We start from the raw sequence: 21,409 nt of genomic DNA, 5'->3' as shown, positions 1-21,409 counted from the left end.
GTATATTTTGTTGTCATTATGTGAGAAAGTGGGATTCCTTAATGGTAAGCCATTATATCCACCAGATGACAGCAGCGAGTCACGAACCTGACATGACCAATTCATCACTACTGTAACTACTGAGGTCAGTATGTCCTTCGTGTTTATTTTGGCTCATTGGTACTACAGTTAAATGTGCTATTTGTTCCCCCTATTACCTGCCAATTGGGTTGGACGTGTATCACTGTCATTGGCAGACAATGAGTTAACTAGCGGACTTTTTGTGCCCCTCCCATTTTGTCTTATTTCCCTGCCCACCGAATGACAAGCTTCTGAATGGCAACTCCACGAATGGCCCTCGAGGCACGCACGAAGGTGATGAACGTCCTCTGTAAATCCGACTTGTTTCATCTCGCATATTTCATTGGAGGTCTGAATTAATGGTAAGTTATCAGTCGTCTTTCCGAAAAGGTGTGTGAGTGTTACACTATGCTTGAGTTAGTATATTCGGCTTTCAATACTATTGTGTTGATAAAGTCACAGATTTTAGTCATGACTATTTTAGAATAAGCCTGATCCTAAAGTATCATTTCGAACTCTGTTCTTTGATTTTACTGCTATGAACATTTTTCAATTTTCAATTTGTCCTTGATCAAGCTTCAGGTTTAAATTAACCTAAAAATCACTTAAAATGAGTGGAAATGCAAGTCACCTGTTCTTGCCTCCCACCGCACTTTATCGTTGATTTGAATGTTAATATTAGAATGAATATATTAACAGTAAATATGTATATGTCTATGTATCTCACATTTATGGGATAAAAGCAATATATGTTAAAGTTCATCGTTTGCACGTTTAAAAAAAGCGAAAGTAAATAAAACGTGTCTACTAGACCTACCCCTTTAGTCTCTAGTTTCAATTGTGTGTAACGCAATAAAAGGCTTTCATATGCAATCCTCTTTATACACAATACATTTACAAAGCCAAATGTAAATGATTGCAATCTTGCTTTGAAGCTCAATATATGAGCCTGTACATATTTACAATGAAACAAGCAGAAGTCTTTATGGCCAATCATTACAAACTAATAACAAAATACAAATATATTGTGTATGAATTATCCATAACTGTACATATATATGTATACAATAAAATGGAAGGGACACGATGGAAACACGACCACCATCAGAATTGCAGAGCACACTACATTGTAATAAATATTAATCAGAATGCATATACGTCACTGCAATCACATTTAATTTAGTCAGATGACAATGCATTGATTATATTAAGCCATGTTTTCTTCCTGAATTCGAGTTATTACAGGCTATACATACATACATCAGTAAAATAAAACAAAAAAATACAACCCTTTCATTTTCTGACTAGCTGTATCATCACTTGGGTCGCGGGGGATGCTGGAGCCTATCCCAGCTGACTTTGGGATACCCTGAATTGGTGGCCAGCCAATCACAGGGCACAAGGAGACAACCAACCATTCACGCTCATGCTCATCATACCTAGGGTCAATTTAGAGTGTCCAATCACCTTACCATGCATGTGTATGGAAAGTGGGAGGAAACCTAAGTACTCTGAGAAAACCCACACAGGCTCAGGGAGAACATGCAAACTCCAAACAGGTGGACCGTCCTGGATTTGAACCTAGGTCCCCTACTGTGAAGTGGACGTGCTAACCTCTCAGCCGCCCTGACATACGACCCTTAAAAGCAAATCAAGTCAATGGTGTTCTCTTATTGACCGGCTAGCTGCTAGATATATTTCAATTTGAATGTCATTATGACAGAGGGGTGACCCGGCGGCTTCACAGTGGGAGACATGGGTTCAAATCCAGGTCGGTTCACCTGTGTGAAGTGATGAGATTGAGTGTTTGGTGGTTGCACGCGGATTAAATTTTTCGCTTTTTTCTTGATTTCAAAACTCCATGACTCGGGTTTGTGTTGATTCAATCATAGGTTTTTGTAATCTGTTTTTGTAACCCTCCTGTGCTTTTAATCTCAACATGTCAAACTGACTTTAAGCCCCACTACATTCCAAAATGATGGCGCTCAATGCTCTACTAGGGTTTTGTTTAACCAAGCAAAAAGATTTGCTATTATTGAGCAAATAGTTTCTGGCTGATACTGAAAAGAAAAGTTTGATAGTAAATCTATGCTAAATTTGTCAACTGTGGTGGCGAAGTAAGCAGTGTTGTTGTGTCTTGAGAAAAGTGTGTCTTGTCCCTTTGGCCAGAGTATATGATCATAATTTGTTTTTAATATTTTGAATTGTTAGCTGCTGTTGAGGGTTTTATGACTTTCAGGTGACACATGGAAGCCTTGGATCGCAGACTCAACACCCTCTTCGAGTCATGGTTGGGTCCCAGAGGTAAGTCAGTCAGCTACGGCAGTCGATCGATTCTTTGGACAAAGCTGTGATCTTTGCTAATGTTGCCCAGTTTGCCATGATTTCACCATCTTCAACAGCAAGAATGAAGTCATTTGTACCAAGTTCATTTCGTTTTCTTGTTATCAATGTTTTGACAAGTTATTTAAAAACTATAGCAGACAATAATGTTTTTTTAGGTTTAGTTTCGCCTGTTGCTTCCACCCTGCCGAAACATGTCAGGTGACTAAACCTAAAAAAAAAAACATCATTGTCTATTAAAAGCGAACCAGTCAAAATTGACTTCATGTTGTTTCAGATCCGCGGGTACGGGGATGGCTGTTGCTCGACAACTATTCGCCGACCCTTGCCCTCACCGTGCTGTACCTTGTAGTAGTGTGGGCAGGGCCCAAGTATATGAAACACAGGCCTGCGTACTCTTGCAAGGGTGTTCTGGTGCTTTACAACGCGGGCCTGACGCTGCTGTCGCTCTGCATGTTCTGGCAGGTAACTATGGTGAATGGTTCGTCCGCTGGTGTATTGCGTCAGGTCATGTCATCAGATTGGAAGCAAAGTCCACAGAACTGTAATGAAAAATGATTCACTGGGATTATTTATAAGGTGTTCTTCCAACAGACAATCAAACCACTACTACAGTTATGTAAACGCGCAAATATGTTCACAAATGGCCGTCTGTGAAGCTTTTGTCCTTCCGCACAGGCCGTTGATTGAAATGGATTTTTTGATGTGGTATTAAATTACACTTGTCCGTCCGTCTACTTTCAACTGTGTTGGGTTCATTTTCTCCTCCATAGAAAATCTCTTTCAAACGAAGACCCAAAGGATTTAGAGCAAGGATCAGAAATCTTTTTGACAGAGAGAGCCATAAACAATTCATATTTTCAAATGTTATGCTTTGAGAGCCATCCTCAGAATTTAAAAGTACATTAAAATGCGGCCATTTAAAGTACTAAAAAAATCTCTGAATTCTTTTGACCACATTGTTACAGTGTTGCTAGTCAAAGGAACAAAAAAAAAAGATTCTATTGGTGCGTTCAGTACTCGGCTCCCTCATCACAGGTTTCCATATTTTCCCTCACATGTTAGCGGAGAGCCATATGCACCCATCAAAAGAGCCACATATGACTCCTGAGCCATTGGTTCACTAACTATAATTTAGAAGCTCTTCCTTTCCTCTCTTGATTGTCTTTTTTGTGTGGACATATCTTTTATTATTTTTCAAGCACCATGCCTTTGTCATTCATATTTGTCCTCAGCTTCTTTGTGCTCTATTGAGCGGCAACTATGAATTCTACTGCCAGAAGTGCCACAGTTCACCAGAAGTGGATAAGAAGGTGTGCATTGTCATCTTGCTACGCTGGAGCAAATTGCTACTTTTTTTTTTAGCAATCAAATTGAGCGTCTTTGTGTGTCGCCAGGTCATGAAAGTCCTGTGGTGGTACTACTTCTCCAAGTTCATCGAGTTCATGGACACTGTTTTCTTTATTCTGCGCAAGAACAATCACCAGATAACCGTTCTTCATGTCTACCATCACACCAGCATGTGTAATATTTGGTGGTTTGTCATGAACTGGCTCCCCTGTGGTCAATGTAAGTCACTGTAGTCATATTGGCAATGATCAAAAGCACTGGCGCATGTTATTTTTGAAGTACCTTTTCTTGTCCTGTGGGTAAAAAAAAAACAATCATGGGAATATTCATTTAATACACCAAATGGATATAAATGTCACACAAGATAAATTGAATTCTGATTTCATCTGACCTTTTGTCTTCTAGCATCTTTTGGCCCATGCTTCAACAGTTTGGTCCACGTGGTCATGTACTCCTACTACGGCCTGTCAGCCATCCCTGCCATGCGGCCCTACCTCTGGTGGAAGAAGTACATTACACAGCTGCAACTGGTAACTCTACTTCTTCTATTCATTTTGTAGCGGTCCTAATACATTCGGAATGGGACACACAAAACAATTGTCATGTGCCTCCCAATGGGAGAAAAAATATAATCATTTTATTTCATCTCATTTTCTGAGCCGCTTTATGCTCATTAGGGTCGCAGGGGGGTGCTGGAGCCAATCCCAGCTGACTTCAGGCACAAGGTAGGGGACACCCTGAATTGGTGGTCAGCCAGACTTTTCTATTTGGTGTGGTGTGTTTTTTTTTATAAATGCTCAATGTTTATCATATCAACCTTTATCCTTGGAAATAGGAAGCACAGAAGAGGGGGAAGAGACACTTTTGTGCCCATTTGAGATATTTTTGGGTTCTGGGTCGATATTGTCACCTTCTAACTACAGTTTGTGTGTGTGTACATGCATGTGTTATGTTTCCGCCTTGCAGATCCAGTTCCTAGTAACGATTTTGCAGACGCTGTGTGCCATCATGTGGCCGTGCGGCGTGCCCTTCGGATGGCTCTACTTCCAAATCACTTACGTCCTCACTCTTATTGTTTTCTTCACCAACTTCTACATTCAGGTCAGTTTTTCCGGTCCAATAATATTAGAGTATTTTGTTGTTGTTGTTGTGGTTGTTCTTATCAAAAGACTGATTGAACATGTAATTAACAACAATAGGCAATATTACACTGAAAACAATAGACATCCATGAATTATAAAATAATCATTTTTTTAATTTTAAAACTAAATAACACAAGGAATAGTACTTTGATTACATTAGTATTATTTTGGGAGGGTTAGGGTTAATCATACCCCTTGGTTGAACTCTGAAACCTTTCAATACAATTGAAAGGTTGACTGTTTCAACTCGTGCACTGACTTAGATGGTGATGCCGAGCCTCCAAGTTTGAATGAATTTGGCGTTTTAATCCCCATCCGTAACAGCGAATGAAAGATTTCTCTAATCCTCAGTCTTTTCGTAGACTTCTCCGTAAATTGTATTTAAATTGTATTTTCGCAAGATGTCAGTGCATACAATTCAGATCTGAACCCTGCCTGGGCCCTTGAATTTGAACCCTTGTGAGTCAAAACACTAAAATGACCTTGTAAACTGCCTTCCCCAAAAGACACGTACATCATTTCTCTTCTTCATTCTTACCTCAGACGTACAAGAAGTACAAGAGAGAACTCAGGAATGGCTCTTCCCTGTCCACCAATGGACACATGGTGCACAAAACAAAGACAAACTGAGATTTTCCTAACCAACTCCATTGTCACTCGTAGCTTTCGGGCTAACCTTGCTGGGAGAAAAAAAGATATGTCTCGTAGGCTATTGGCAAACCTTCTTTTTTTTGCGTGTATGTGTGAGTTCAAGTCAAACAAACTGACAAGAGTGCTTTTTATTTAAGTGAACCAACAAGACCAGTATCAAAACAACAGACATTCGGGAATTTTCTCCAAGTGGTCTTTCTTGTTGGTTTAGAAACCATCATGTGATGGATTATTTAGCAGGATGGCGCAAAGACAAAAAGCTCAGGTGAACATGCTGTCAATTTTCAGGCACGCAGCATTTTAGCTCGTCCTTCGTGTGTAACAAGAGTGCACTTCTGGAGTCCTGACTTTGCTGTTGCGTAATCTTTAAATACCGTGTGTCCTTTGCAAAAATGCAGGGGCATTGCAAGATGCTTATGCTCAAATATTTAGCACAGCAGACGCACCAATGTGATTTGACATTCACTTTTAACAAGTTATTGAAAATATGTATTTCATTTGTTGTCAATGGTGACATTTGTAGGCTTATTTCTAGCAATGCAGTGCCTTTATGAACCTATTTATTTGGTTGTTAATCCTAATGTCGTCACATTGCTGGTCCGTGCCACTTTTGTGTCCAGCTAAGTAATCAATTATCCCTAAAAAAAAGCTTTTTAGTGTACATTTTTTATTTTACAGAGGAAGTCACACACTTCCGAATCTGACTGATCCACCACTTCCTGTCTTTGTATGATGATTTGTTTGAAATATACCACAAAATGTTCATGTTAAATTATATGCTTATATGAATTTGAAGCGCAGTTATTTAACATTATTCCCAGAAATAAATGGCACCTATGATGAAACCATTCTTCTGTTTACATTATCATTAAGCCGTGTTTGTGGTGGAAGCCAATTATCGGGAAAGATATTGATAATTTGTTGACACGCAAAAGGGCAGACGAGGGATCGATGACACGGGAACACACGCCAGCATTTTTAGCTTCTGCGCGGTCGCCACTTTGCACTTACATTTCAGAATTTGAAATAATTGTAGTAGAATTTTAAGTCATTTCAAAATCCTGTTCTAAATCTTGTTCATGTTAAAAAAAAAAGTATCTTAAGAGCTGACATGTTCATTTTTCATAACAGTGATTCACACATTCATGATTTCAAAAGAATTGGTTTGATGACTGTTTATTTGAAGCAGAAATTGCATAATGAGACCAAAACAGAATAAACATTCATTGCTAGGACATGCTCAATTGCCCAAACCCTTAACCACATTTGGAAAAAAAAAAAATCACAAGATTCAATGTAGTTATGCTAGCGTGCTGCTGTTTTGAGTTTTGATTTTGTACGAATGAAGAGGGTGCTTTTAGAGCGCTTGATCTGAAACAGCCGTGTAACTCTTGACTCGTCCGAAGATGAAGGGTGTGTACATCTTGTTCAGGTCGAAGGCGCTGATGACCGTCTCCCCAGTCAGCCTAGGACAACAAATATTAACATGTAAAAGTTAATTATGATCTCTTTTTAAGCATCTTTCCAAAAAAAAAGCTCAATCAAGCTTTGGCAAAAAAATGAATGGCAATGATTGGACTTTTTTTCTTTGCAGCAGCTCTTACTTGTAAGTAATGTGACAGGAATGATGCATCCACGTCAGTTTATTAAAACTCTGGCGCCCCGCAGAGGACAGAAGGAGTCCAATGTGGAAGGTGTGCTCGGCCTCCGGGGCTTGGTTCCGCCTGTAAAAGCGATTCTTTTGCAGCTCCGAGGATTTCTGGACAGAAGTGCAATTTTTATCCATCAATGTCCTAAATTTTCTTTCGATATATATAACAAAAAAAAAATCCCTTATGGAAACATATTTCAAAAGTTGAATTTGAAGATGTTAAGTGATGAATTTTTGTAGAAAAGCAATTAGCAGCATCTTTTTAAATTAGTAATCATTGAGATTTTTATACAATTATTACGTTTAGAAATTAATATGCTTTTTTTAAAGCTCCTAAAATGTGAAAGAGCCGTGCTGAAACTCGTAAGCGGAAGCCACTTTTCTACTAAAAAAGAAGGTAGTTACAATAGCAGCCATGTCTGGTCTACATGAACTGAGATATTCGAGGGATTACTGTAGGTTTCTTTTCAATTTCCCACTTATTTAAACATGAGTACAAGCTGTGAATGCGCCATTGACGGCGCTAGATGACCAATCCATTTGGAGCAGAACTTTTTCATTCGCCACTACCAATCAAAATGGATTTGACTTCAAATGCCGTCAACTTGAGTTAAATGAAAAAGGAAAAAAAAAAGAAAAAAGCCCTGAAATGCTCTCACCTCTTCTTTCCTCTTGCGGATGACCGCGTAAACTTTGGTTTGATTGTCCGTCTCCTGGGACAGACGATAGTGGCCCACCTTGACGGCATCCATTCTGCGGAGAGCAAAAAAGTTTGAAAAATTGGAAAATTCATTCTTGACGTTAGGGTCATACTCTTTTCAATTTATTAAAAAAAAAATAGGCCTCACCTGACGTTTTGAGTGCGTAAGCGCGACACAACAGAGAGGGGCTCTTCAGGTGTGGTCAGCATGATCACACTGCCGTCAGGGAAGAAGCGCAGGTACCTGACAGAACACTCACATGAGAAACGGAGCAATAAAGAATGGCTGTCGGAACAGTCTACCTATAGAAATCGACATGGTGCCAAGGTCGGTAGAAGCCGTCCAGAGACTGCTCTCCTTGACGAATGTATGACGTTCTGCTGATGTAAATGCCTGTATAGAACATACAAGTGCTCAGTAGGGTGAAAAATATATTTTAAAAAATGAAACAAGTATGGTCAAAGCACTTAGATACCGTCAAAACGAACGCGAGGCCTCTGTAAGAACATCTCTCTCCAGGAGAGGTAGTGTCCCAGCTTGTTGCAACTGTGTCCCCACACTCTTTGACACGCTGAACGCCAAAGTTCTGGGTCCCTATAACAGAATGGAAAAAAATATGTACTGGATGAAATGGACAGAATGTGATTATCTGCTAGCTTAGTGTTTCCTAACTATGTTTGAGCTAAGGCACTTTTTGCATTGAAAAAATCTGAAGGGACACCACAATCTGAAAATCTTTTAATTTAAAACTATGTCGCCTATATTAACAAAGGTCATTCTCATCAAAGTTTTATCAGCAGGAATCACATAAACCTCCAAAATTATTCAAAAATCTAATTTTTCTCAATGAACTAATGTCACCAAAAGTTGATCTCGGCGGAATCTGAACAACTTCTAATTCAAGTGAGATAATGTTTTTAATCGCATAATTTTATGAGTCCACCAAATATGACTGAACTCTCCTAATGTTATGCAAACGTTTTAGGACCTCGGAGTTGGCTGACCTTGCGCAAAGGTAAAAGCCGCGGCAAACCGCCGACAGCTGCTCCAGGGCACGCATGTCCAAGTGGCTCGACACCACCCACCGAAATATGTACATGAGGATCTCCCGTGGCAAGGCTACAAGGAAGCATGAGCACAATAGAAAAGTCAGCCGGGGGGGGGCTCAAAATCATGAAACGGGAAGAAGGCGTTCCACCTGATATGTGCATTTGAGCCGTCTCCAACGCGGGAGAGCAAATCTTGGGACAGCAACTTCCAAACGTGACTTGATGCTCAAAGTAGGCGACCAAATCTTCAATCTCGCCGTCTGCGTCCCTCTCCTCTCTGCTATAATACAATACGAGTCACCAATGAGACGTCGTGCAATTCCCAAAATAAAACTTTTGCCTCCTTTAGGGGTGGCGAACAAGTTAGACACAAAAGAGCAAAAAAATTGAAACTCGGAGTCAAAGAGTTTACGTGAATATGCAACATTTTGGTGATAGGTTTAAATGCAAAAAGATGTGCAATTCTATTAATGAGCACTTATTGACTCATTTTTTTGCACCTGAACACCATTTAAAAATATCTTACTAGTTTTCTTCAGTTTGATCAGCATCAGAGTGGCTGTAGTTGATCTTTGATTCAATATCAGGCACCATCTGCATAGCCAGCCGATAAAACTTGATAGCTACCAACAACAACAACAACATCAACAACAAAAATGACAGACTTTTACATTCTATGGCAAATGAATGGACTCACCTTCATAAAACGCACCACTCTGCTCTTCCTTAACTGCTCTCAAGTACAACTCTGCAGCCTGAGAGGCAAAGTTGTAAGAGCGACCACTCAAATTGAATTCAGTGAGCGTCCCATACGCACCTTCTCCTCCCGAACTATATCTTGTGTCTTCCTCTGGGCCGAAGCTCGTGGCGGTCTTGCGGCGTAGCTCGGTTTGAGTTCAGACATCCACCTTGTTCGAAATGCGTCGAGCTGCAGCTGCAGTTGAATCGAAAACGGACAAATCTAAAAGAACCGCCCAAGAATGGGAGCTAAATAACTGCTGAATTAATCACCTCCAGATTTGGATCATGAGAACTCTCATCTTCCTCCTCCAGTGTAGCATCAATATCCAAATTTTCTTCTGCCTGGTGAAAGTCAATATTCATTAGTCAAAGCTTTTGTTTTGTTAATAAAAAAATAATAATGGTATTATCTTCAATGCAAGGCACATGCAGCTTTAATTAATGGCCCATCTTTAAAAAAAATGCATATACATTCCCATATTTGTCTTTTCAATCAAAAATCATTAATAGGCATTCAAATAAATCATTCAAAATTACATGGAGAAATCAAACTAATTTATATAATAAAAAAATGGTTTGTGGCTCCCAATTAAACTAACGTAAATTAACTCGCTCCATGCTCCCATAGTTGTGCCATTGACTGCACTAGAAGTCCAATCCTATTGGTTCGCTTCCAGCCCCTCCCATTCCAAATCGGTTTGGGCGTCTATCGCAATGCCAGATCATAAATTAAATTTGTTCTTTATAGCAAATACTAAACAAAAACGTTTCAATGTTTGACGGTAACTCTAGACAAGCTAAACAACGTGTTGGTTAAAGTTAGCTAAGTGCATTCACGTTGACGTCAAAGCTAGCTTGCTAACAGCTAACCAGCGCGGTCACATACCATGACAACTTGGCTAAGTGCGTCTATTTGCGTGCGATGCGCCCCCTCTTCACAAACGTTGGTCGTAGCGTTTACAGGTCACGGTCGGAGAAACGGACCACGCAACGAACATATTTACGAGCTCGCAAGAACGCAGCCATGTCGGCGATAGTTCCGAGACGAGCTCGAGTGTCAGAAATACGGAAGTGACTGTCCTTATTTGGCGTCTCACTGTACGCCTTTATTTATACAACACGTCAGTCTTAAAAATAAATAAAATGAAGTTTTTGTTTTAAACTAAAAACAAAGATATGCTATATTCAGTAACCTTTGTTCACTAATGTCAGTACCTGTTCTGGTGAACTGGGCAAACAAATCTAATTTATTCACTTTTAACTCCAGGAATACACATTATTAACATATATAATATTTTTTGACATATACAATTTGGACATCTTACATTTATACTGAGATGATTTGGTAATATGTTTAATATAAGCAATGTATATAAGCGAGTGCTCAAAAACAATTCACTCCCTCAACTTCCACATTTGTGCTGTCAAAACCCAAATCAATCAATTAATTTTAGACATTTAGTCTTATTGTATGCGATTGTTTTTTATGAGGAGCTGTGATTTGTTGTGAAGGCGGTTCAAATGTTCTGGTTAAGTATCGCGAGAATTAGATGATTACTGTCGAGAACGGGATTGGGCCTGCCTGGTTGTGATTATATTCATGTTTAGCGAGAACACACAGAAGATGGAGATACTGTTAGTTCACCACTAAATGTGTCATTTTGACAGTCTTATGCTCATGTTTCACCATGTTTGCTGGCGAAATTGAAGCAAGGAGGGTGAGAGTTGTTTTCTTTTGATTTTTCTCTCGGGATCCGTTCGTTTCCCCCGCATACTATATGTATTTTGTTTGCCCAAACCATTGCCAAACATTTAATGGGTTGTATTTTGCTTCTAAAAAGAAAAAAAGCAATATAATTGATACGTAAAGTTAATGCAATTAAAGAAAAAAGACTGATTTAGTCATCAGGATTTTTTTGGTGCGGATCATCGCGCTTGTGCTAATATGATTGCAAGCTGAAACTGTAAACAATAATGTATATACAAATATCATGTGTGTATGCTCATCTGCACGTGTCTTGTTCTATTTTAGATACACTCTAATGACGTTAAACAGCGCCACATGTTATTAAGTGAAATAACCCAAAGTCCTGCTGCAACCGATTTAGGAAAATGTGGACGTTGTAATTAATCCCTTAGAAAAGATGATTACTAGATGATGCATGGCTGATTCAGTGAACTCTAAATGGGTAAAAGTCGCAGTATTGTTTGTTTCAATAACAGTTTGTCATATATGTGCACGTGAGCTGAAAGTAGAAATTGAAAGATGATCAGAGAGTAATTTAAAGTGTATTTTTACTCACTTTTAGCTCACCCTGTGTATTTTCAATAACAAATTATTTCTCTCTTATATCTGCCCCAAGGTGGGGGGAGTCAAACCCATGACACCATGAGTCCTCCATCTCCAGGCGTGGACTTGCGGTGTTGTCACAGGAAATTTGACTGTATTCAAGAGCTGGAATCAGGAAAACAATTTGAGGGTCCCCAACCAATTAACTTTTGCCCCCGGGAGATGTTACGGGAGGCTGAGCACAATGAACAGATACAGCAATCTCAAACAGCTGGGAGATGGCACTTACGGATCGGTCATCCTCGGGCGCAATCTGGAGTCCGGAGAACTTGTTGCCATTAAGAAGTGAGTCTGTATTACTGTGTCGTCTTCAAATGTGTTAGGGTTTGTTTTATGTCTTCCGATAATTTGCGATGTGTCATAAGCAAAACCTTGAAAGTGTACTTAAAAGACTGGAATCAAGTATCCAAGTAGGCTGAAATATGTACTTTTTTTTTTTTTTAGGATGAAAAGAAAGTTCTACTCGTGGGAAGAATGCATGAACCTTCGGGAAGTTAAGGTCTGTAATATATCCTGTATATGTACTACGATACATAAATCTGGTAAAACATTCAACAATTCAAGTTGCTATAGCGATGTCCAATCCATTTTGACTGGGAGACCTGGCAACCCAGTTAAAATGGAATGGACATCTAGGGCTGTAACCGTAGTGTATTTCTGTTTTTAGTTATTTTAATATATATATTTTTAAACCATTTAATTAATTTTTAATTTTGTTTATTTATAAAGAATATGAAAAATGAATGTGCACAAAGCACACTGATTGTGTATTAGTTGTATTATTTGTATGTACTGCTGACTTTTACCTTTTATTGAAAACCCCATAACCCTTGTGAGGATTACCGGTAGAAAAAAATGACTGAATTTAATTGGACATATTTGTCATTTTGTCCCAAATGACGTATCTTTTCATTTCAGTCTTTAAAGAAGCTCAACCACGCCAATGTGATCAAGCTGAAGGAGGTCATCAGAGAGAATGATCACTTGTATTTTATTTTTGAGTACATGAAGGAAAATCTGTATCAGCTAATGAAAGATAGGTACTGTACATCTTCTTGATTAGGAATGCCCCCTTTCTCTAGATTGACTCTTTAATTTTTCTTCTCTTTTGCCAGGACTCGTTTGTTTCCAGAATCTGCTGTTAGAAATATCATGTTTCAAATCCTCCAGGGTCTTGCATTCATTCATAAACATGGTATGTATCACCACTGGACTGTCAAAGTATTTGATCAATATTGTTCTTTTCCTTTTCTTTGTGTATTCTTTGTCTGGTGCAAATGATGGCCTGAAAAATACAGTAATGTAAGTATATAATCGGTTATTTTTTTTCTTAGGGTTTTTCCACAGAGACATGAAGCCCGAGAATCTTCTGTGCATGGGTCCTGAATTGGTCAAGATAGCCGACTTTGGCCTCGCCCGTGAGATAAGATCGCGACCACCGTACACCGACTATGTCTCAACCAGATGGTTAGTTACACCAAAATTGTACAACTTCATAGAATCTGCCCCATGAACATGCTAAAATTGTTTATTTCAAACAAAGACACACTAGTAGGGATGGCCCTTTGCAGATTTTTGGACTTTGGATCAGATTTTTTTCTCAAGATATGTTTTGTCAATTGTACTGTAAACCCTCAGAGTGACTGCTAAATCGGATTCTATCTGTCTGATAATCCAAAATGAAGCGTATCAGCGTGTATCAATTCTGACGTGACTACACGTTATATACTCTGAAAAGGAGATGTGATAGTATTTATGTGTACAGGTATCGTGCTCCAGAGGTCCTCCTTAGATCCATATCCTACAGTTCCCCTATTGACCAGTGGGCGGTGGGCTGCATTATGGCTGAACTTTACACACTCAGGCCTTTATTTCCCGGCTCCAGCGAGGTGGACACCATATTCAAGATTTGCCAAGTTTTGGGTACACCAAAGAAGGTAACCTTGTGCGAGTCGGATCTCAGTTCATAACCTTTTCATGCACGAATTATGAGTGTTTTTTTTGCCATTGTAGGTGGTAGACGTTTAATCCATTTTGGTTCAAATGTTTTGGACGTTTTTCACTGTCAATGGCACTCAAGCATGAGCATTCACAATCAGTCTGGGTCATCTATTATCATAAATGGAATGGAAAGACTTTATAATACCATGAAAGAAAAAAAACACTTTAGAGTATTACTTAGGATGTAAGCAGATTAACATATAAAAAGATTTCAGTGTTTTTCAATAAGGAATAATAGTCATTTGTCCTATAAAGGGTGTCAGTGAGGGGTCAATTTTTGCAAAGCTGTCTATAGTGCTTAGTTTCCGTTTGAGCAGATTGCGTACTAACAGAGATTTTTGTCGTTTGTCATCTAGAATGATTGGTCGGAGGGATTTCTGCTGGCAAGTGCCATGTATTTCCGTTGGCCCCAGTGTGTTCCCAGTCATCTAAAGACACTGATTCCTAATGCTAGTCCTGAAGCCATTCACCTGATGACTGACCTGCTTCAATGGGACCCCAAGAAAAGACCAACTTCTGCACAGGTCAGCTATAATGGCAATAACTGTTAAGTTAACCAAAAAAAAAAAATGATGACTGACCAATATGGTATCGTAAGACATTTATTAACAAAATTTCATTTACAATGCAATTTAATAATTCATGTGCTAAAATGATGTCCAAACTGTATTGACAAGGAGTGTATGAGGAATTTGATGTCCACTGCCTAGTCTTGCCTAACGTCAAGTCCGCCATGGATGCTCATATGATACTGCGTGCAGGCTCTCAGGTACTCGTACTTCCACGTGGGCCAGGCTTTGGGCACGCCTCAGCAGATCCTGGAGCAGGGCAGACCCCGGCCTCATCCGTTGCCCCCGCAACTGCCGATATTGCAGCCCCAGCAGACTTCACAGCAGCAAGCCGTACATCCCAGGCCCGCGCCCCCCTGCCGGCCGCCGGTACCGCCGCACAACAAACACTGCGTCACCCCCAGGCCCGTACAGCAGCTGCCGGCCTCCCCCGTCCCGGCCGCTCCGGCGGCGTACCCTCGGCACGCGGAGCTGATTCGGGAACAGCAAACAAAGCATCTTCTCAAGCAGGAAGCCAGAGAAAATACACCACAGACGCGTCTACCTTTCATTCCCGACAAGAGCAAGGTGATTTTTCTTCTTAATATTCATATTTTATTACACTTTATCAGCCATATAAGCCTGATAAGATATTTTTTGCACGTCACCTGATTTTCGGAACCTGCCGATACTGAGCAAATGTGTTGTCGGGGGAAAAAGTCCATCCAAATTTCTTTGAATAAAGCTACTACAACATTATAATTCATATAGTAGATGGTGATTTTAAAGAAACAACAACAAAACATTCATCAATTCGCTATTTGACAAATTAGTTGTGTAGCACCAAAAAAAAAGTTTGCATATAAAAATGTATAAACAATGTATTCTACATAAATGAACTTATACAGCAAATAATGTGATGAATTGAGCTATTTTAGTTGTAACTTCTTGATTCTACTTTTGGATGATTTTGGTCCTTTTCATCTTACTTACTTCATACTTCAAAATGTCAAAGAATACTTCAAAATGTCAAAGAATACTTCAAAATGTCAAAGAATACTTCAAAATGTCAAAGAATACTTCAAAATGTCAAAGAATACTTCAAAATGTCAAAGAATACTTCAAAATGTCAAAGAATACTTCAAAATGTCAAAGAATACTTCAAAATGTCAAAGACTACGTTTGAAAAAAAACAATCCTTGTACCCTATTCCGATCCTCCTGATAGGACGACGTGATCGGCTAAACTTTCTGATTTGTGTTCACAGACGAGGCAGGATGGCGACAACGCCACTCCGCTGAACTACCAGGTCAAAGCCAAGGGAGGGCGTCGCCGCTGGGGTCACCCGAGAGGGGACGAGTGGGACGACTACGAAGAGGTCGGGCTGACTGCGGCGATGGTGGCGGGAAAAAACAACTTCTTCAAAGACAAGACGATGCCGCCCGAAGAGCCGCTTAGAAGGCGAGATGAATCATTGATTGTTCTTTTTTTGCTCGGGATTGCAGTTAAACATTGTGTTCCCGTCCTAAAAAGCTTTAGCTTGATGATTACACGTTCCCGTGTGTGCCCTGTGCCTCAGATATAGTGACGTTGTGGACTTTAGTCGACCCAGCTGCAAAGAAGAAGCACCTTTAAACCTGAACAAGGCATCAGGATACCAGGAAGCATCGAGGACTGCGTCTGCCAAACAACACTACCTGAGGCAGTCTCGATATTTACCGGGTAATATTTAAAAACTGGACAGCTTAAAATAGCATTTAGCCTTGTCTGCCATAAACTGGAAGGACAGGTTGCCAATGTTCACTTCTGAATTCCACTCCTTCCAGTCAAAATGAATTGGACATCTATCGCCAATTAATTCATGTAGATACATACTAGTCTCACAGCTCTGGGGTCCTGGGTTCAAATCCAGGTTGGTCCGCCTGTGTTCAGTTTCCTCCCACATTCCAAAAACATGCATGGTAGACTGATTGGACACTGAAAATTGCCCCTAGGTATGGATGTGAGTGTGCATGGCTGTGACCATGCAAGTAATCTGGGATAGGCTCCAGCACCCCCTGCAACCCTAATGAGGATAAAGGGGTTCAGAAAATGATTTTAAATGTTTTAACTCTACAAGAATGAGAAATGTGAAAATATATATATTTTAAATCATAATCATAAATCATACTTTAGCAATCCCTGCCGCCCTCACGGTCAAAATGAAGTGGACATTTAGTGCCGTCAATGACAGCCAGCCAGTTAATATTTGATTCTAGTGGAACATTTTGGTGGCAACCTGTTTTTCAAAATAAGTTAAAAAAAAAAGAGATTAAGAGAGGAAAAGAAAAACAATGAATTCACTTGTTCATTTTCTTTTTAACAATTCAAAACTTAAAAGAGTCATTTTTTTGTCAGTACATAAAATGTTTTGATTTTTTTCATTAATTTTCATTAATGGTTCATCTTTCTTACTCTGTGTCCTTCAAGGTATTAGCACAAAGAAAAATGTGGAACTAAACATGAATAAAGACCTGTCCGGGAGCCATCTGTGGGGAAACAGCAGTATTCCATTTGGTGGTACGCTACCAAGCAGAGGTCTTCACGGTACTTTTCCATCAAGAGTCACTTTGCTGACACAATTTGTAACATTCTGCATTCATATCTGGTTTCTTTTTGTCACCTTAAAAGGCACAAATACAAACCTTGGAGGACACATGCCAACCCTCTACACAAAAAATGTCGACTTTTCTGCTCACCGAGTACAGAAGGGTCCACGTTTGGAGTCAACAGCATCAAGTTAGGATTCCTTTTCTTTCATTTACACCTTTCTATCTTTTACCAACGCATTCATAGATTGTCTGCTTGCATTTTTTCTCCTTGTTATTAAGATTATGCAACATGGCGATCAGGTCGGAGCCAGAAGAGCGCCTCCACCAACGCGGCCAATAAGAGCCCCCCTTGTCCGTTACCACGTGCACCAGTACAGACCATCCACGGGCGAATAGACTGGTCTGCCAAATATGGACACCGCTAGTGGCCTGAAAAACTCTCTTTAAAGTACCTTCCATAGAGTAGGTAGGTACTGACTAGTAATTGAAGGCATCCTGTTTGTTTCACTACGTGTACCGTGGCTGTTTTGCGTATGTTTGTGTGCCAAAAAGAATACACCTCTGGAATATAATGATACTTATTTAGTCTCTGGCTGTGGTTACACGTTTTGTATAGTACATGACTGGACCTGTTTCCGAACGTGCGGAAAAATGCAGTGCGTATAATTTGTTTACGACCATTTATGTTGTTGCTGTCTATGAATATAAATATGTTGCTGTTTTTTTTTTACTCTGAAATGCTAATGTTAACATTTGCATGTTTTTTATTTTATTAAAATCATGATCCTAATCATTCATATGTAAACATTTTGCACTTAATAGACAGTTGTCATCCAAAATATTTAACATTCAAAATGGACTGTTTTTATAACTTTAAGGGAATAAAAAACAGCTCATATAAAAACTATGAGAAATGGTTGATGATGTTTATATACCAACAAAAGCACATAATAACAGGCAAAGGTTGCAATTCAATTGAATGATGCTAGACAGTGCTACCGCATTTATCATTAAAAAAAGAAGAAAACTGCAATCGTCATTCTAGTGGTTCACTCACCTGACTACTGTCGGAGCAGGTGTGGTTCGAATCCCAGGTGGGAATCATTTTTCCCTTAAATAAAAAATAAAAAAAACACATGTAATCAAGACTTTCCAATAAAGACAGAGCAAAGTGTGTTCACTTCATAGTGTAGAGGTTTGCTCACCTGACTGCGATGTGGAGGGGTCTGGTTCGAATCCCAGATAGGAATCCTTTTTCCCTGAAATAGAAAAACAACCATGTGTAGTCAAAGCTTTCCAATAATGTCAAAGTTAAGTGCGGCCAACATGGTGTAGTGGTTCACTCACATGGCCGTCGTCTGGGCAGTTGTGGTTCGAATCCCAGGTGGGAATCATTTTTCCCTTAAATAGAAACAACCATATGTAGTCAATAATTTCCTATAAAGACAAAGTGAAGCGTGGCCCCTTTATAGTGTAGAGGTTTGTTCACCTGACTCCCATGTAGGGGTGTGTGGTTCAAATCCCAGGTAGGAATCATTTTTCCTTAAATAGAAAAAAACATGTGTGTAGTCAAAACTTTCCAATAATATCAGTGCAAAGTGTGGCCACCATGGTGTAGAGGATCACTCACATGACTGCCATCTGGGGAGGTGTGGTTCGAATCCCAGATACGAATCATTTTTCCCATGAATAGAAACAACCATGTGTAGTCAATACTTTTCAATAAAGACAATGTGGAGTGTGGTCACAGAGGTTTGTTCTCCTGACTGTGGTGTGGGCAGATGTGGTTCAAATTCCAAGTCGGAATCATTTCTCCCTTAATTAGAAATAACCATTGGTAAGTCAAGACTTTCCAATAATCCCATCTTTCTTTTCAAACTATTACTACTATATCTAAAAAAAAGGAAAAAAAAAGTCGAGGGGGCGTTCCCTGAATTGACGTCACATTAGGAACCAGGAAGTCAAACAGACCGGAAAAGACATCGGGCAAAACAACGTGTTTTCGTTGACCTGTTTGTTCTGATTTGTTTGTAAACGTCTTTTCAGGTTTTTAATCGCACGATCTAAACATCCTAATTTGGGTCAGATCCAACCATGACACGGTTTTTGAAGGACAAGAACAGAAGTCCGCCAAGAGGTTGTTGTTTTTGACTTTGGCGGATTTCTGTGTACTCGACGCATGGTGAAAGGGTAAGAAATGCTCCCGTTTTCTATATTGCAAGCTTCTATAAAGATATAGTTCCACTTGCAGTCATAATATCTCCAAATCGAATTGCGTTTAGTGTATTTTTAATCGTTTATAGATCGCTCAAGGACAGAAACCTGCTCAATGATGACTTTTCCAATTCGAAATTCCCTGATTAGACCATTTGTCACAACAACGAAAATCCCAGTTGTGGAAAGACGCTCTCCAGTAATATTGGTGATATCTGACGACTTGATTTATGTATTTATTTTTGGCAATGACCATGTATAGTAAGGTTTTTTTTTCTTCTTAAAAATCGACTATGCTTTTTTTGAATAGAAAATACCTTGTATAGTCAGGCTTTTTTGAATGAAAACGACCTTGTATAGTATGGCTTTATTTCATTGAAAAAAACCGACATAGTATACTAAGGCTATTTTCTATATAAAAAAAAAAGCCAATGTATAGTATGCCTCATCTCATTTTCTGACCCGCTTTATCCTCATTAGGGTAGCACAGGATGCTGAAGCCAATCCCAGCTGTCTCCGGGCCAGAGGCGGGGGGACAACATCCTGAATCGGTGGCCACGCACACTGTATAGTAAGTATTTTTTTCTTTAAAAAAATGACCATGCATAGTAGGGCCATGTATAGTATAGACCAGGGGTGTCAAACTCCCTTTGGTCTGCGGGCCGGACCAGTAAACTCATTGCAAAATGACATAGAACTAACAATAAGCCCACTTTTTTTCCCTTTGTATTAGTCACTAATACTAATAATTAGTGCAAAGAATGAGTAAATTATCAAAATGTTTATTAACAGAAGTTTCCTTTTACATTATGAACAAGAGAATATCATAAGAACATAAATAAATGTCAAGTCATGTTGTCTGCGCGTACTAAAACAATACTAGAACTACACATTTTAAAGAAAATTCATATTTTTTTTATACAATGCAGCTTTCTTCCCCGGGCCGTACCAAACCACCAGACGGGCCGGATCCGGCCCGCGGGCCGTATGTTTGACACCCCTGGTATAGACAGAGTATAGTAAGGCTTTTTAAAATTAAAAAACAACATAGTATAGTAAGGTGTTTTTTTTTATTGAAAAACGACAGTATAGTTGCAGCGATCAAAGTATGTGTGTGTGTGTGTGTGTTCATAGCCACATCCCCTTACAAAAAAATATATTTCTTATAAATAATAGTCAAGGACACACAATAGAACAAGAGATACTTTGCTTTCAACTTTTATTTTTATTTTTTCAGATTAGGGACAAAGGCAACAATGGATGATGACTTGTGGGATGGACAGCGACATCGGCCAAAAGGTTTCCCAAACTGTGGAGAGCGAGGACACCTGAAGACAAAAAAAGTAAGTTTAAAAGAGACATTCATGTTGCCGTGCAGAAAATACTTGTTTACTTTTGTTTTTCTTACTCACCTGCAGATGTAGTATGTAGATTTCACCAGGTGGATGATGTGGGAGGAGTTCTAGGGAGGTGACCTAACTTGTGCTGGTGTTTACCTAACTTTTCCCACTTGAAGGTACCATAAAGTACTAAGTATGATCTGGGAGTGAAAAGAGACAAAAGAACTAATACTACCATTTCATCTTGCAGAGTGGTGGCCCAGTGGATAAGTCATCAGTCTCTCACCGCTGTGGTCCTGGGTTCGAATCCCAGTGCCTGCAAAGATTTTCCAAATATTATTCAGGTAAAAGAATAAGTTCAAATGCCTAAGTGTTTAACTAAATAAATCAGTCTTCAGTAGTGGATGAAGCATTTTGTCAAAAAAAAATGACTAAGTGTTTCACCCCATTTCCAAGGTTAAACAACTAATACTACTATTTCATCTCGCAGAGTGGTGGCCCAGTGGATAAGTCATCAGTCTCTCACCGCTGAGGTCCTGGGTTCGAATCCCAGCGCCTGCAAAGATTTTCCAAATATTATTCAGGTAAAAGAATAAGTTCTAATGCCTAAGTGTTTAACTAAATAAATAAGTCTTCAGTAGTGTATGAAGCATTTTGTCAAAAAAATGACTAAGTGT

At 39.4% G+C, this 21,409-nt stretch overlaps 3 protein-coding genes and 2 long non-coding RNA genes across 18 annotated transcripts in view; 3 read left to right on the top strand and 2 right to left on the bottom strand.

The window, feature by feature from the left end:
* The first annotated feature begins 159 nt into the window (after nucleotides 1–159).
* elovl5 (ELOVL fatty acid elongase 5) lies at nucleotides 160–6,391 on the top strand. Of its 2 annotated transcripts, XM_077729026.1 has the most exons (8): nucleotides 161–422; nucleotides 2,300–2,364; nucleotides 2,681–2,868; nucleotides 3,639–3,716; nucleotides 3,801–3,972; nucleotides 4,159–4,283; nucleotides 4,720–4,854; nucleotides 5,439–6,391. In XM_077729026.1, exons 2-8 carry the CDS (start codon nucleotides 2,307–2,309, stop codon nucleotides 5,523–5,525), a joined length of 843 nt encoding a protein of 280 aa, XP_077585152.1. In that variant the 5' UTR covers nucleotides 161–422; nucleotides 2,300–2,306; the 3' UTR covers nucleotides 5,526–6,391. The 2 variants fall into 2 exon arrangements, with proteins under 2 accessions (XP_077585153.1, XP_077585152.1); XM_077729027.1 differs by lacking the exon at nucleotides 2,300–2,364 and having other exon boundaries at nucleotides 160–422.
* A 315-nt stretch (nucleotides 6,392–6,706) lies between these two features.
* On the bottom strand, nucleotides 6,707–10,778 carry fbxo9 (F-box protein 9). Of its 2 annotated transcripts, none has more exons than XM_077730354.1 (13): nucleotides 10,575–10,778; nucleotides 9,959–10,030; nucleotides 9,765–9,881; nucleotides 9,645–9,702; nucleotides 9,474–9,570; nucleotides 9,097–9,227; nucleotides 8,903–9,017; nucleotides 8,374–8,492; nucleotides 8,201–8,291; nucleotides 8,046–8,141; nucleotides 7,857–7,950; nucleotides 7,151–7,305; nucleotides 6,707–7,012 (listed from the first exon to the last, which is right to left on the bottom strand). In XM_077730354.1, exons 1-13 carry the CDS (start codon nucleotides 10,575–10,577, stop codon nucleotides 6,904–6,906), a joined length of 1,257 nt encoding a protein of 418 aa, XP_077586480.1. In that variant the 5' UTR covers nucleotides 10,578–10,778; the 3' UTR covers nucleotides 6,707–6,903. The 2 variants fall into 2 exon arrangements, with proteins under 2 accessions (XP_077586480.1, XP_077586481.1); XM_077730355.1 differs by having other exon boundaries at nucleotides 7,151–7,270.
* Nucleotides 10,779–11,260: 482 nt separating this feature from the next.
* Nucleotides 11,261–18,082, top strand: LOC144205003 (serine/threonine-protein kinase MAK-like). Of its 2 annotated transcripts, XM_077729023.1 has the most exons (14): nucleotides 11,261–11,406; nucleotides 12,052–12,323; nucleotides 12,483–12,537; nucleotides 12,957–13,078; nucleotides 13,154–13,233; nucleotides 13,373–13,505; nucleotides 13,804–13,975; nucleotides 14,396–14,563; nucleotides 14,801–15,175; nucleotides 15,855–16,048; nucleotides 16,167–16,309; nucleotides 17,057–17,173; nucleotides 17,258–17,365; nucleotides 17,458–18,082. In XM_077729023.1, the coding sequence occupies exons 2-14, from the start codon at nucleotides 12,223–12,225 to the stop codon at nucleotides 17,601–17,603; spliced, it is 1,914 nt and encodes a 637-aa protein (XP_077585149.1). In that variant the 5' UTR covers nucleotides 11,261–11,406; nucleotides 12,052–12,222; the 3' UTR covers nucleotides 17,604–18,082. The 2 variants fall into 2 exon arrangements, with proteins under 2 accessions (XP_077585149.1, XP_077585148.1); XM_077729022.1 differs by having other exon boundaries at nucleotides 17,057–17,365.
* Nucleotides 18,083–19,057: 975 nt separating this feature from the next.
* The window catches only part of LOC144205664 (uncharacterized), a 3,351-nt gene continuing 999 nt past the window's right edge, over nucleotides 19,058–21,409 (top strand). For 3 of the 9 annotated variants that reach the window (XR_013328151.1, XR_013328154.1, XR_013328150.1), the window contains exons 1-6: nucleotides 19,058–19,368; nucleotides 19,873–19,963; nucleotides 20,630–20,735; nucleotides 20,811–20,908; nucleotides 20,983–21,076; nucleotides 21,223–21,316. This is a non-coding gene — a long non-coding RNA (uncharacterized LOC144205664). The remainder of the gene's footprint in view (nucleotides 19,369–19,872; nucleotides 19,964–20,629; nucleotides 20,736–20,810; nucleotides 20,909–20,982; nucleotides 21,077–21,222; nucleotides 21,317–21,409) is intronic. The other 6 variants (XR_013328153.1, XR_013328155.1, XR_013328152.1 and 3 more) reach the window with 4 other exon arrangements.
* Nucleotides 20,595–21,409, bottom strand: part of LOC144205666 (uncharacterized) — a 4,588-nt gene continuing 3,773 nt past the window's right edge. The window contains exons 2-4 of one of the 3 annotated variants that reach the window (XR_013328159.1): nucleotides 21,259–21,409; nucleotides 20,805–21,048; nucleotides 20,595–20,720 (exon numbers count right to left, since the gene is read on the bottom strand). The exon at nucleotides 21,259–21,409 is cut by the window's right edge and continues 934 nt beyond it. This is a non-coding gene — a long non-coding RNA (uncharacterized LOC144205666). Of the gene's footprint in view, nucleotides 20,721–20,804; nucleotides 21,049–21,176 lie in introns of all 3 variants that reach the window. The other 2 variants (XR_013328158.1, XR_013328157.1) reach the window with 2 other exon arrangements.

This window comes from Stigmatopora nigra, chromosome 12, assembly GCF_051989575.1.
Source record: "Stigmatopora nigra isolate UIUO_SnigA chromosome 12, RoL_Snig_1.1, whole genome shotgun sequence".
Classification (NCBI taxonomy): domain Eukaryota; kingdom Metazoa; phylum Chordata; class Actinopteri; order Syngnathiformes; family Syngnathidae; genus Stigmatopora; species Stigmatopora nigra.
This window is presented reverse-complemented; position numbering and strand designations above follow the sequence as displayed.